This window comes from Sus scrofa, chromosome 1, assembly GCF_054392235.1.
Source record: "Sus scrofa isolate SSC_HxYL_T2T_F1_AM1 chromosome 1, Sscrofa_HxYL_maternal_Yorkshire_Landrace_v2.0, whole genome shotgun sequence".
Lineage (NCBI taxonomy): Eukaryota > Metazoa > Chordata > Mammalia > Artiodactyla > Suidae > Sus > Sus scrofa.
The window spans coordinates 146,733,233-146,748,050 of NC_139383.1; the positions used below are offsets into that span (position 1 = coordinate 146,733,233).

At 47.6% G+C, this 14,818-nt stretch overlaps 1 protein-coding gene across 9 annotated transcripts in view; it reads right to left on the bottom strand.

The window, feature by feature from the left end:
• The window catches only part of IGF1R (insulin like growth factor 1 receptor), a 308,192-nt gene that overhangs the window by 43,278 nt on the left and 250,096 nt on the right, over window positions 1-14,818 (bottom strand). For 6 of the 9 annotated variants that reach the window (XR_014836625.1, XR_014836629.1, XR_014836627.1 and 3 more), the window contains 5 exon segments: window positions 8,407-8,621; window positions 6,442-6,568; window positions 4,641-4,879; window positions 2,232-2,399; window positions 1,856-2,060 (listed from right to left, as the gene is read on the bottom strand). Coding sequence is in view for 6 of the 9 variants with exons in the window: in XM_085010144.1 (XP_084866270.1) it covers window positions 1,856-2,060; window positions 2,232-2,399; window positions 4,641-4,879; window positions 6,442-6,568; window positions 8,407-8,621 (954 nt within the window). In the remaining 3 variants the exon portion in view is untranslated. 9 annotated transcript variants of the gene reach the window in all.

Here is a 14,818-nt window from a genome sequence, read left to right on the forward strand (position 1 = left end):
GCCACTAAGTGATGCAGAGCTTCGTTCTGCAAAGGGAATAGTGCCTCCAGTTCTAAAAGGGCTTGATTCCCTGTTTTAATGATTTTTCAAAGCAAGATGTCTATTTTTGACTATTATACAAATATCAAGAGGGTTCCTTGACAAAAAAAAAAAAAAAGTCTCTTCCAAAACCGTTTGTTGCTAAAAACCTAAGAGCCTTTAGGGTGAAGCAACTAGAGAACCCACAGAAGCACAGAGGCTGGGAGGAGAGTGATCACTAGACTAGGCCAGCAGCGGGGCTGTCAGCTGTGGCGCCTGGGGGTCAGGGAGACAGGCTTGTAAGTCAGCGCTGTTCTGCGTGCTGATCCTCTGCCCAGATTCAGGCACGATATTGTTTTCAAACTCTGAACTCTAATCTTTCAGGAAGAAAAGGGAGCCATCAGCCACCACCCTGTTTCTATCTCCTCTCCCCAACATCACACGGTTACTTTGCTGAAGGTCCCTCCACATTTTTTTCCTTTTACTGTTGTTTGTTGTGGTAAAATAACCATTTAACATTTTAAAAAAAACCTAACCAACTTTTGACATTTCAGCACTTTGAGGTGCACTATTGAGTGTCACCGATTACAGTTATAATGCTACACAACCGTCGCTACTCCTTCCAAAAGTTTTCATCATCCCAAACAGAAGTTCCACATGCATTAAGGAGTAACTCCCCCACTTCCCCTCCTCCCTACCCCGAACAACCTCTAATCTACTGCCTGTTGCTATGAATCTGCCTGTCGCAGACATTCCATATACATGGAATTACACAGCATCTCCTTCTGTATCCAGCTGCTTGCATTCAGCATTGTGTTTTCACAGTTCACCCATGCTGTAGTCCATGCTTCAGAATCACATTCTTTTTCATGGTTGAATAATATTCCATTGCAAAGAAAGACCACATTTGTTCATCCATTAATCTGCCAGTGGACACAGGGGCTATTCCCCGATTTTGGCTATTTGAATAATTCTGCTCTGAACGTTTACTTTCTTCTGGTTTTATCTCTGCTTGGCAGAGACGGGAGTAGTGGAGCAGACAGATGCCCTGGGGCTGGGCTGCTGGCCTTTGAAGGGCTATCTTCTATGTGGCTCCCAAACCTGCTTGGCCTGAGGCACTTGGTTATGCTTTTTTTTGGTTTGTTTTTGGTCTTTTTAGGGCTGTACCCACAGCATATGGAGGGTCCCAGGCTAGGAGTCAAATCAGGGCTATAGCTGCTGGCCTCTGCCACAGCCACAGCAACAGCAACACCAGATTCAAGCCGAGTCTGTGACCTACACCACAGCTCACGGCAACACTGGATCCTTAACCCACTGAGTGAGGCCAGGGATCAAACCTGTGTCCTCATGGATACTAGTCAGATTCATTTCCGCTGAGCCATGATGAACTCCCTCAGTTATGCTTTTAGATTGGGTCCCTTTCAGAACCAACTCTGATTTTCTCCCTCTCACTGCCCTCCTCCTCATCGGGCTGGGAGGCAGCAGGGAGGAGTGGGAAGGGCAGACAAGCGCCCAAATCCAGGCTCCTTGATCGCTGGTTTCTGTGACTGTGGCCAGGTGACTACTGCTGTCTAAGCCCATGTGTTCTCTACAGGGGGCTGGCAGCTGCCCTGTCACCTGTCACATGACACTGCCTATAGCACAGATGTCGGGCTCTGAGCCCTCCCCTGGGGGCTGAATGGCTGGGGCAGTAATCCCACCTGGCCAAGTTGAGAGCCTACACTGCTGTCCCACCTCCACAGCCACTGGGTCTCGCCTTGAGGCTGCTGACCGACAAACCACCAGGTGGAGAGGAAGAGCCAGGACCTGCCTGAGGACACCTTTAAAGGACACGTACCTGGGCACAAAGATGGCATTGTGCAGGAAGTTCTCGAAGACCTTGCGGTACTCAGCCTCCTCCTTCTCTGCCTGCTTCTCAGCTTCTGTTTTGGGGCAAGCACAGCATGGTCCCTTCTCCCCGCCACACACTTCAGTCTTGGGGTTCTCTGTAGCCTCCTCGACATCAATGGTGCCATCAGCATACTTCCTGATGGGGATTTTGTCTGCTTGGAAAAGAGCAGCCCAAGGAGAGCCAAGTTACCCAACCGGTACGGGAAGACACCACGGTTAGCACCTGTGACCATGGCCAAGGCTGCACACAGCAGCAGCCTGATGCTGAATGCGTAGCATAGGGCTCGGGAGTCAGAGCCACAGGTGTCCCATGTCCCCCTCACCTTTGGAGCAGTAATTATGCCGGTAGAGATAGCTGTCCTGAGGCTGGCGCTGCCACCGCACGATGTAGTAGCTCAGGTTGCCATTGGGCAGGGAGGGCGGGTTCCACTTCACTATCAGCTGAGAAGAGGAGTTTGATGCTGAGAGGACATCCAGGGGAATGGAAGGAACTGGAAAGGGGAACAGAGGACCTTTTACAACACGCAATGAACCCATCACCCAGGCCGCCAGAGACACAATGCAAACCCATGAGAAGCCCAAAGTCTGACCTGGAGAGGAAAATGGTGTTGGACGCTGAAAACATAACAAAAACTGAACCTTGTTTTGAAATCATATTAATTTCCCGGTACCTGTTCTCAGGGAATCTCTGTGATAACAAATGTCATCAGAGAGCTGCATATGAAACTGGGTGGGAGGCGGGAGGGCAGAGCCAGGGTTGGGAGGGATGACTTAAGACCTTCAGTTAATTCAATCACTGAATTCTCATTTATTACAACTGCCATCCGCCAGAACATTTAACTCCAGCAGCAGTCTCAGCAAATGGTGAGACTTGTCTTTCATCTGAGATTCTGAATCTCTGAGAAAAATGGCAAAAAGCCAAAATGAAAGAGGGAAGAAAAAAGGGTGCTAGAGAGAGAGAGAGAGAGAGAGAGAGAGAGAGAGAGAGAGAGAGAGAGAGAGAGAGAGAGAGTGTGTGTGTGTGTGCCGGGGAGGGAGTGCTTTGGCAATGCAAAGTGTCTGGAAATCTACTGATTCTGTAATCACAATTCAATGGAACTATGACAAGCAGTCTAAAACATCTGGAAAACACATAAAACCCTGATTTCAAGCCATGGGCTCTGTTACCAGCAAAACCTTTGATTTACAGGCAAAGCATAATAATCTGGTCATGCTTTACTTACTATTGCCCTCCAAACCCAAACTCAGGGCTGACCTGTGTATAAAGGGCAAATGCATCTTGGGACCACTGAAATCTTATTTTCATTGGGGTCCTAAAAAAAAAACACACTGATTTTGTCCAAAGAGCAAAAGACACTTTCACTGTTTATCACTTTTGCAACATGGTCATGAAAGCTGCTTTTAAAATTTGAAAGCTTAAGGTGCAAAATATTATTCACAAGGTGCTGAACACCTGTAAGGAAGGACAATTAGGGAAAAGGTTCTGACTAACGCTAACTTTTTCTGGGAAAAACGAAAACTACTGAATGCTAGGTCTCTTTAGTGCTTGCTAGAATAAGTATTTCAGAAGCACACAGCTTACCCTAGATATTTCAATAACAAGTGTCACAAAAGAGCTGAGGTGAGGGACCAAGTTATTCTCTGTCCCTACCACTAGTGAGGACTGGGGCCAAAAGGAAGCAAACGGACTCACTTTGTACGGTGCCTTGTTTTCCATCTTTGGGGAAAGGAAACAAGTTTCCTAAGAATTGGTCATAATAAAGAAAGATTTTTTATTTTTCTCAAATTAGCTACAATGGATTACTTCCAAATTTTAGGTGGAACAACTTAGTCTGTTGCCTTTGCGCCTCTGCTACAACATCCGGGGCCTCAGATCAGAAGCCTGTATCACATGTTTTGATGTAAACACTGTACCATCAGTGACATGACCGTGGCCACTTAGAAAACGGAGATGGAACGGGGGAGGGGAGGGGAGGGGAGGAGGAGGTAGGCTAAAGGATTTCCCCACCATTTCTTCCTCACCCTCTTTAAACTCACTGTGTACTAGCTAATGGGTGTTTTAAAACAGCCGAGGCACTGTAACAATAGCTATCATCTAAGAACATTTGTCAGTGTCTTTTAAAATGGTTTTTATATATTTGGGAAATACACACAAATGTCTGCTTTTATTAGTTCCAGGTCCTACGGTCGAGAAATGAGGTGGTTTAGAAAATGAAGATCAGGGGAGAAGGGGGCCTAATGTCATCAGTGAACACTTTGAATGTTCACCACACAGTTCATCTGATGTTTTTCAACTTGCGCCTATTTTCTTGGAACGCTCACTGGATCAGGATGAAGATGAGAAACGAGCCAGCCATGTGAGGTAACTGGAACACCAACCAGCATGGTTTCAGTTCCCAGAGGCCCAACTGTCAAAATAACCAAGAAAGGTAGCCATAGAGGTCCGTGTCCGGGTCAGGCCTCTCAATCCAATAACCTAGCACCCTGGAGGACCTGGGCACATAGGTCCAGGATAGTCAGAATGATGATGGAAGATGGTACCAAGTCCAGAAAATGGCCTGGAAGAGGCCAGGGTTTTGGGAGTGGGAAAACCTATGCACGATACTATATGCCAACCAGACAGATGTATAAAAGACAGACAAGCGGCACAGCTCATTGCATCCCTCTGCAACGTTGTATCTCAAGTGAGGACGGAGAGAGCAGAGGAAGTGTGGGAAGGCGGGGCTGGATACCTGAAGCATTGGTGCGAATGTACAAGATCTCACTCTTGGCCCCACGGATGTGGTCATTCTCCACCATGGTGAGGGTCACGGCCTTGACGTAAACAGCGTACTGTGTCCAGGGCTTCAGCCCATGCAGTAGAATGCCAGGCTCGACGTCCTTATTGGGAGGGAGGTCCACGTCCACCATGTTCCAGCTGTTGGAGCCACAGGCATCCTGCCCATCATACTCCGTGACGTTTTTAAAGGGCCTGAAACACAACTGATGCAGCTCAGAGTGTGTTTTACGGGGCTGACACCAAAGTTCTCAGGAACCTCCCCTGGGGCCTCCCACATCACACGTACTGGGAGTTCTAGGTAAAGCAAATAATCAATTAGCTTCTAATAGAAGACAAAAATGAAGCCATTGGGCTCCAGGTTTTGCACGCTTCTGTACACGCTATAGAATCAAACACTCTCCCTCAGGAAGAGCAAGTTCCACACTTCTGGGGACTGAAAACGCTGATCCTTAAAGGTACATGCAAATGTTCCTTTCCTCTCTTCCGTTTAATGAGAACAACAGTTCCTGATAATGACTAACTTTGGGGAAGTTCCCCTGTGGCGCAGCAGGTTAAGGATCTGGTTGCTGCTGCTGTGGCTCAGCCTGCAATCTGATCTCTGGCCTGGGAACTTCTCTTACTGCAGGTACAGCCAAAAAACAAAAACAAACAAAAAAACAAATAAACCTTTGTAGGAAAATGACTTTGCTACAGAAAGACAGTTTCTCCAACGTGCTTCCAAATCTAATTTGCTCACAAACAATTCTGATTGCTTAAGTACCTGGTAACATTCAAATATTTAGTTTCCAGATTATCTCAGATTCTAGCATCAACTCTTCAGTGAAATTTCTAGCCAACATTGCCAGAGCACTGGCCGGACCATCAAAGAGGATGATCACTTTGCACAGATGCAGAGCTGGGGCAGGGACTCCATACCTCTCAGGTGAAAGGGCTCCACAGCCACTGGCTTCTGAAACAGACACTAACAATAACCCTCCCTGTGGTCATGATGGAAGACCGTGACTGGCTCCCCTGTGTAGGGACATCCTGCAGCTCCAGCAGGGGGAAGGGTACTAGATGTTGCTAGTGGTGGCTCTGCTTCCAGCTCCAGGGAATCCCAGCGCCTGGGAAAGGGACCCATGGCATCAAGGTGGGACTCGGGTGAGGAGGGTGACTAAGAGGCCTGAGGGAACCAGCTGGATACAGGAGGCTCAGAAAGAAAGGGGGGGAGGGACCAAGAAGAGCCACCACCTGGAGGGATGTCCTGGCTGCTGAGGCAGGCCACTATCCTCTGAAGGCACAAGAAAAGATCCAATAGACTTTGGGAGAAATCCTGGGAGGTTTGAGACAGGAGGTCAGTCTCCCTCCATTCTCCCTCCCTTGTTCAGAAGGCTCATGACCTAGAGCAGAGGGGCCACAGAAGGAGTGATTGGAATAGACAATGGACCTGTCTGGGGGTCACTTCATGGGGAGCTGAGTATCCTGTGGTTCCCAGACCAAGGGTGAGCACACACCAAGGCTGCAATGACATTTCAACCACACCCTCCATCCCTGGTTATGAACTTTGGGACTGACCTGCTTCCCACCAAACAGGTTTCCCCCCTTAGATTCACTTTATTCAAGCACCTCTAACTATGCATTGAAGACTGAAAGGCCTCAAGTTAACCTTTTTTGTCTAGAGCTGTCACCGGCGGTGATGGATGCTATGACAGCCAGGAGCATGGTGAGGAGGAAGCCCTGCCAACAGAATGACGTCACCAAGCACAGATACTCACGCTTCCTTGTAGTAGACAGTGAAGCTGATGAGGTCCCTGTAGTCAGGGGGCCGGTATCGGTGCCAGGTGATGATGATGCGGTTCTTCCACGTGGTGGTGGAGGTGAAGTGCAGGACGTCACTTTCACCTGGGGCACAGAGGCACATCCGTGAGTGACACGGGTCAACTGCCTTGCACGAAGACCCTCTTCCCCAAAGTCGGGCTGCCCTGTGAAGCCCTCTTTTGGACTTCTCAGTGGCTTTCTTGTTTCTACTAAGGACCCAAACACTGAACTATGCGGCCTCTGAGGGGCTCGGTCTTTTGTTTTAGGACACTTGGTGGCACTGGGCGTGAACCTGTAATTCCTGACCTGGATGAGAAGAACTGCTGGGTAGAGCAAGCTGGCCTTATCTCTCTGCTCATCCCTAAGATGCGGGCCACCGAGGGAACCTGGGAAGGTGAGAGGGGACCTTGCCACTGGCCCAAATCTTCTTAGATGTGATGGCACCTATCCTGCAGTTGTAGATATCCACCTGCTCATGTCAAACTGGCAAAATAGGTAACAGCAGGTGTGCCTCCAGAGAGGAACTCTTTTTAGTTTAAACTTGGTATGGATACCTTCCTGTGCAAGGATGCAGGAACTCCTTGGAGGATCCAGCCAGTGCTGACATGCAGTGGGGAATGGATTAAGCCCTTTGCTTCTGGGGGAAGGAGGCCTTTGCTGCTGAGGCAAGACAGGGAGGCTGCCCCCAGCACCCCTGTTTCCTGACCAGATTCAAACTGGAAAGAGAACGGGGAAGAATCCACGACTGCCTCCCTCTCCTATGAACTGTCCTTTCCCCGCATGTTTGCCTGACTCCCAGTGCACCCTCAGCAGGTAAAGCAGAGGCTAAAGGGAGCTAGAGACAGTTTATGGGGCCATATGTGATGAACTGAGATTGAAAAAGTGTTGCAATTCTGGCTAAAGTGTTATTTAGAAAGGAAATATGGTGTTTCCAAAGGAAAATAAATGGCTACTGTATTCATGATCTGACAAGTCAGACTGGCTGAGTCTAAGGAGAAAACACTTGAGACAGTGCTCTGGTAAGCCTGCTTCTGCTGTGATATGAACAGGGGGCGTGGTGGTGGCTGTGGTGGGATGTGTGAGAGAGAAGGCCCTCTAAAAACTTTTCCTGAGCAACCTGAGAATCTCCCAAGTAAATCTAGGGCTCAGCACAACACTGACCTATGCTGAAGTTCTCACAGATTCTCCTCCACCCCCACTGCCGTGTGTGCGCTTTTGCAAATCACTCTTGCTCACCTAGACTGGTCTCTTTTTTCCTAATACCTGTCCCTTACCAAGAGCTGATGGTGGAGAGACAATCTACTTTTACAGCCCTGTGAAGCCACACAGAACCACACCATCTTTAAAAGCAGTTTTAAACCCTGTTTTTCAGGGCTAGGTGAGAAAGTCACTATAATATCTCCGATGCAAAAACCCTAAAGTAGAAATCAGATAACCAGTGTAAGGTTATAAGTATATTGTTCAAAATTTAAAAAGCAATATCAATCCAGGGAAGCAGTTTTCGTGCTGGGGTGGGAGCTAGGAGGAGGCCAGGTCAGGGGCTGGGGGCCTGTGGCCACAAGGGCTGCTGTGCTTGCAGCTGGGCCCTTCTGCCCTCAGGCCTCCCTTCACTCTGCAGAGAGAGAGAGCCAGAGACCAGGTCTCCCTTGGAAAATAATCCAATTGTGTGCCTGACAATAAAAGATGCTCAACTCTGTGTATTCTGTAAGCACCTCTTTAAAATCTGAGAACCTATTTATAAATGTTTAGCACTCACAAATAGATGCTCCAGGAAATTTACAAATCTGCCACAAATCTGCCCCACTACTGCCTTTGAAGATACCTACGTGTGAGTGGAGTGCTCATCAAGAAGCCCTCCTGTGAAATGGGGAGGGGCCCACAAATGGACACTGCCATTTAGATGGGGGGTGGGGTCCACTCACAGGAGGCTCTCTCTCCATTGTTCCTGGTGTTTATGTCCCCTTTGCTCTGGCGCCCTTTAGTCCCTGTCACTTCCTCCATGCGGTAAATCTCGGAGACACACAATTTGGGATTGAAAGCAAAGTACATTTTCCCAGCTTTGATGGTCAGGTTGCGATGGTCCCAGTCCCACAGCTGCTGCAAGTTCTGGTTGTCAAGGACGTAGAAGGAGTAATTCCTAGAAGCACAGAAATCCGCATTAGCACCCTTGCCGTTCCCCACCAGCTACGTGGCTCCAGAATACACTGCCTTTGCCTATCAGAGATGTGGCTACAAACAGCATCTAAGAAAGGATAGTTACTGTTATCAATGGCAATGATATGATTCAAGGACAATACTGAAATCGATAAGGCACTAATTAATTTGATGATCCCTCTTACCGACAAATAATGCTTCTCAAACGGAAGGATGCTCCTCGAATCATTCCCTAGAAATGCCTCTGGTTATTGCTCTCAAGCGGAGTATGTACAATGCGCTGGAAATCAGTTCGTGGGAGAACAGATATGCTCTGCTACTCAACCGGAACAGCTTACATATTTGCTGTAGAAAGTCTGCCATTATCCTTGGGGGTAAATCCCATCCGTGCTGTCAGCAGCATATGATGGGGTAGGAGAGAGAATGGGTCGGAGAGACAGACTTGGTGCTGGACCAGCCCTGGGCCGGCTCCCTCCTCTAGATTCACCCACCCTAAAGAGCCTCCACCTTCGGTCCCTGGGGAAAGTGGGGGAGGAGGAATGGCCCCCGATGGGCAGTCCCCCAGGCCACCCTTCCAGGTAACAGCAACTTGGTGTCCAACACAAGCTTAGCGTGCACAAAGCTTATTTTCAGAGTGCTGGGCCCCACCCCAGTATTTCTCATAAGCAGATTTGGGCAGGCTGAGAATCTGCACTTTTTTTTTTTTTCCGGTCTTTTTAGGGTCACACCTGCAGCATGTCAAAGTTCCTAGGCTAGGGGTCGAATCAGAGCTACAGCTGCTGGCCTACACCCCAGCCACAGCAACTCAGGATCTGAGCCGAGTCTGTGACCTACACCACAGCTCACGGCAACGCCAGATTCTTAACCCACTGAGCAAGACCAGAGATCGAACTCAAGTCCTCATGGATACTAGTCAAGTTCTTTACCACTGAGCCACAATGGGAACTCCAGAATCTGTATGTTTAACCAGAACCCAGGTGATGCTGACATTGTTAGTGCTATGACCACACTTGGAGAAGCACTGGTCTAACAGAGGCTGAGCACCACCAAGAGGCCAGAGCTCCAAAGCCGAGCAAGTGAGACGTGGGTCCTGCCTTCAGTAGATGGCTGCAGAAGTGGTAGACCCAGCTGTCCACTGCAGGAGAGATGGGAGACAGCCAGCATGGGTCACCCAGAGAGAAACCCATGTCCAGGGAGGCAAGAGAGCAGGCAGCTCTGGCTTGGGGGCTGGGGAAAGCTTTGCAGGACCCCTCTGTCTGGTCCCTCAGTAAACCAGGCAGGCAGGGTCACGGCAGCCAATTGAAACCTCTGTGCTGATAAGTGTGCTCCCCTTCTCATCCCCCAGCCTCAGCTTCTTGTGGGGCTCGCTGAAGCACTCTCTACAAAACTAAGTCTAGGAATTGCTGCAAGACTGAGCTATTCCCAAGACCCCCTCAGGGATCCGCTACACAAATAGCAGAGGAGAAAGGATCCCAACCCTCTTTCCAGAGCTGGGACAGCCTGGACAGAAGCTGTCCAATGGACACCTCTCCATGTCCACTGCAGTTCGCTGCCACTGTACCAGGGCCTTTTCTAGGCCTCTACATCTTGTCAGTCCTCAGCCCAAGCCTCGCTTACTTAGAGCAAAGTAAAAGTTATGGTCCCTGCACTGCTCAGCTGATCCCTACAATTCCCTGGGAATTCACGGGCAGTTGGAGATAAGGTCCTTGACTAGACAATGCCATTCATGAGCTGCATGGCCACAGGCTGGTCACCCAGTGCTTTCTGTAGCCCATATACTCACTTGGACAACAAGGGGCATGAACAGGTGTCATCAGAGCTTCCTGACAGTTTTAAGGAATCAGGACTCTAGCTTCCTGAGCTGAGGTGGCATCTATGCCACCAGTCTGAAGCCCAGCCCCTCCGAGAGTGCTGTGTATGTGCTGGGGGTGGGGGTGGGAGTCCTGCTGGCACGGGGGTGCAGTGAACCAATGGATCCAAAGGCGGCACCTTGGAAACCAAGCCGGGCTCCTTACAAACCCACCTGGAGGCTTCCTGACCCTTTCACAGCCACCAAACCAAGTGGCAAAAATGAGAGAGCTGACAGTCCTCTCCTTTAGGTGAAAGCTCACTTCCAACACATTTATCTGCTAGAAAAAGAGTGTATGACATTGTCCAGCATGAAACTGGACTCAGGCTCTGCTATGCAACTGAAGGCCATGTGTGCGGTGGGAAGCACGGGGATCTAGACAGTGGATCTGCCCTGCCCACTCAAGCTGCTCCCTTGTTGCCAGCCTGCAGGGGATGCTGCTGGGAGGAGAGGGGTTTGTGCAGTCACACAACTGAAGGTGGGGTTCACAGGTAGAGACAGATGACTCCTGTAGTTCCCATGGTAGCACAGCAGTAATGAACCCAACTAGTTTCCATGAGAATGCAGGTTCGATCCCTGGCTAAGGATCAGGGGGGCTAAGGATATGGCATTGCTGTGAGCTGCAGTGTAGGGTGCAGACCCAGTTTGGGTCCTATATTTCTGTGGCTGTGGTGTAGGCTGGAAGCTGTAGCTCTGATTTGACTCCTAGCCTGGGAACCTCCATATGCTGTAGGTGTGGCCCTAAAATGACAAGAAAAAAAAAATGAGAGAGAGAGTGAGAAAGAGAGGCAGATGACTTCTGTCACAAGGCCGATATTGCCCTCGGAATATTCCCAGCTCTGAAGGACATTCTTCAGCATCAGTATGAACTCCATGGGTCTGGCTATTCCCAGGTCCTCAAGTTGGCTGCAGAATCTCCTTGTAGGTGAAGAAACCTCTGGGCCAGGGAGTAAAGGCCAATTACCCAGGCCAAACTTCTGGCTCAACCCAGGATGAGGCTTTTATATTAGTAAACAAATTTCACAAGCAGGGAAGAGAACCTCACCAAAAATACCTTCCGAACAAAACATGCTTCTCCCCAGGGGAGAAAGCATGAATTATAAATCAGGAATTTGACAAATGAATGGCAGGCACACTGAAATTCTGTGTATGTGATTAATCACTTTGAAAAGCAAGATTGTCTCTTTATAGTAAACATAAACATTTTCTTACAACTCTGAGAAGGCCTGGAGCCAGGATACCAATATCAAATAAAACCTGGGCGTTATGGAGCCTCTGTAAGTGACAGAAAAATACAAATAAAACCGTTAGCAAAATAATAATCAGCCATTCATGAGCTGCCTGTCAATATTGCTCTTGTTTTTCGACCCCAGCTATAGGCCTGGCTCCCCCCACATTCGTTCCAGGATCAGGTGAGGATTGAGGGATGGTAAAAGGCAGAAACTTGCCTGTGCATCTTCGACACACTCATACACACACCTCGATTTTATTGTTTCCTAAAGGAAATGGTGAAGTCAATTATTCTGTAAATGTGATTTCCTAATTGTTTCTAAGTTGACTGCCTTTATATTCAAAGCATATTTACAAAAATTAAATTATTTGTTTACTTTTCTGACCCTTTACATGGGCTCTGTGGTGCCTGGGTTTAATTGGTATTTCACACTGGCTCCAGCTCTTGTCAAGGCTGTGGAAAAATGTTTATTTCTATACTGGGGTTGCTCCTTCCCCCATCTGTCAAAATGTGGACCAGTGTGGGCAGCTACCTCCTATATCATTTACAATAATATTGTAAATAGGTATTACATGACTAACTGTTTTCTTTATGGCTCCAGTCTCAGGGCTGTCTTACCTCTGAGTTGTTAACACCACCACCTCCCCGACTGCTCAAGTGAATAGCAGGAAGGATGAGGAGGCAGAGGAAGGCAAAGGGCTGGGGATTCGCCTGGTCTTTGGAAGACAGCCCGGGCCCAGGGCTTGGAGCCTGGCACATGGGGACCCAAAGATCTGGATGCAGCATTACCTCCAGTAGTCACTAAGCAACAACTCTAGGCAAAGTATTTCTTTGGCTTCTCCCAGGCTGGGGCAGATGGGGCTGAGGATAAGATCTCCAGCCCAAGGAGCAGGAAGGGATATCTTCCCCCCGCCCCCACACTTGTAGCCTTTGCTGACAAATTGGAAAAAAAAAAAAAAATCATCATTCCCCTTCATTTCTCAGAGAAAAAAAGCATGGCCTCTTTCCGGCTGTCTCTAGGGGGCATCAGAACCCAGCACATGGGGGCTGTCTCCAGCATCCCAGCAATCTGCAGCTGATAAAGGCCTTTTCACAGATGCTGCCTCCTACCCATCTGCAAGGGGTTGCTTTCTACTACGTCCAGTCTCCCCCAAGTTCAATATTTACACCAGCCTTGGGGGTTCATCAAGGGTGGGAATTTATATTCGAGTGGCACTAGACAACAGATACTTAGCAAATGTTTCCTCTCTGAGTGTTTTTTTTTTAATTAAATTTTTTTTTTTTTTTGCTTTTTAGGGCTGCACCTGTGGCATATGGAGGTTCCCAGGCTAGGGGTTGAATTAGAGCTGTAGCTGCTGGCTTCCACCACAGCCACAGTAACGCTGGACCCAAGCAGCATCTGAGACCTACACCACAGATCACAGCAATGCCAGATCCCCAACTCAACTATGAGGCCAGGGATCAAATCCACACCCTCATGGATACTAGCTGGATTTGTTTCTGTTGTGCCACAATGGGAACTCCCCTTTCTGAGTGTTTTTAAAATAGCTTTACTGAGGTATAATTTCTTGTCCAAAAATTCACTGGTTATAAGTGTACAGTTCCGTGAGCTTCAGCACATTTACTGAGCTGTCCCACAGTCACCACCATTCAGTTTCAGAACACAGCCATTACGCCAAAGGTCTTCACTCCTGGTGGTGGTCCATCTCTGATCCCATGCCCAGTCCTTCACTGATTTGCTTTCAGTCTCCATAGTTTTACCTTTCCCAGAAATCACATATTAATGGAATCATAGGAGCATCTGGCTTTTTTTCACTTACCCTTGTGTTTTTTGAGGTTCGCTTATGTTGTTACATTATTTTCAGGCAGTAACCCATTGTGCCATATTGTATCTATCCACTCCTTTGCTGCTAGATGTTTAGGTTGTTTCTAGTTTTTTTGTTTTTGTTTTTTTTTGTTTGTTTGTTTTTTTGTTTTTGAGTGGTGGTATCATGAAAAATACTTTTATGAGCACTCATACACAAGTCTTGTGCAGGCATGTTTTCATTTTTCTCAGGTAGATACTGGAGTAGAGCCTGGAACTGCTGAGTCACATGTTTGTATGTATATTTTTTGGAGGCCAAAGAATGTTAAGGGATAGTCATGTTGCAACCTAACCTTAGAGTTGCAAGAAGATAGAATAAAGTACAGAATGTTGCAAAGTCAAGTGGTCCGGACCTGAGCAGAAAGGCCCAGATGTACCCAAGAATTCCAATTCTTATAACCCACCACCTCCACCTACTCTTACTCTTTTCAGGGCAACAATCTCTGGTGGCACTAAAGAATTTGCAATGTTAAATCCTTATTTATCTGATGCTACCAAAAACTAAGGTTGTTCAAATAATGGGATTTTTTCTGATAACAGAAATATTCTTTTTCTTATTCAAGGCTTAAAAATTAGGTATTTCATGGAAATCTTGAATGTATTCCAAAATCCTCTTCCCTTCCAAAAGAGCAGAAGAATCTTGATTTTTTTTTTAATGTCTAAAGTTATTACTCTAGAAACAGATCACACTACACAGAATAATGTCCTCAAGGAAACTTTGGCCATCTGAATTCTTCTGGAGAAACTGATGATAGCCTGTGCTGTCCCGCCCCCATTCCAGAGACTGATAGCCCTGCTGTCCATTCCGATGTGATTTTGCCAGTATCCATCACTAGTGTGCACATCAATTACAGAACAGCTAACTCTGAGTGAATACTAGGAGTTCTACTCCAGGTAACATTCCTTCTCCCCCCACCCCAAGTACCATTCTTGAATTTCATACTTTGGACTTGACTCTGTGGTCTGAGCTCCTCAGGAGACATCTGGAGATAGATCTCAGTTCTAGTTTGGAAAGCCAAGGGTGACACACACACAAAGGATCTCTGTACTACTCATTTGTTCTCCATCAAAACAAAAGGCTAGAAAACTTTTATCCCATTGAACCAAATGGAAGTACTTACTTATAATCTCATTGGTTATGAGAGGTACAAGAAAAATCTTACTTTAAGGCAAAAAAAATTTAGGCGAAAAAAAAAAATCAAAGTGCTTTGGGGACATGCTTATGAGAAGAAGAAA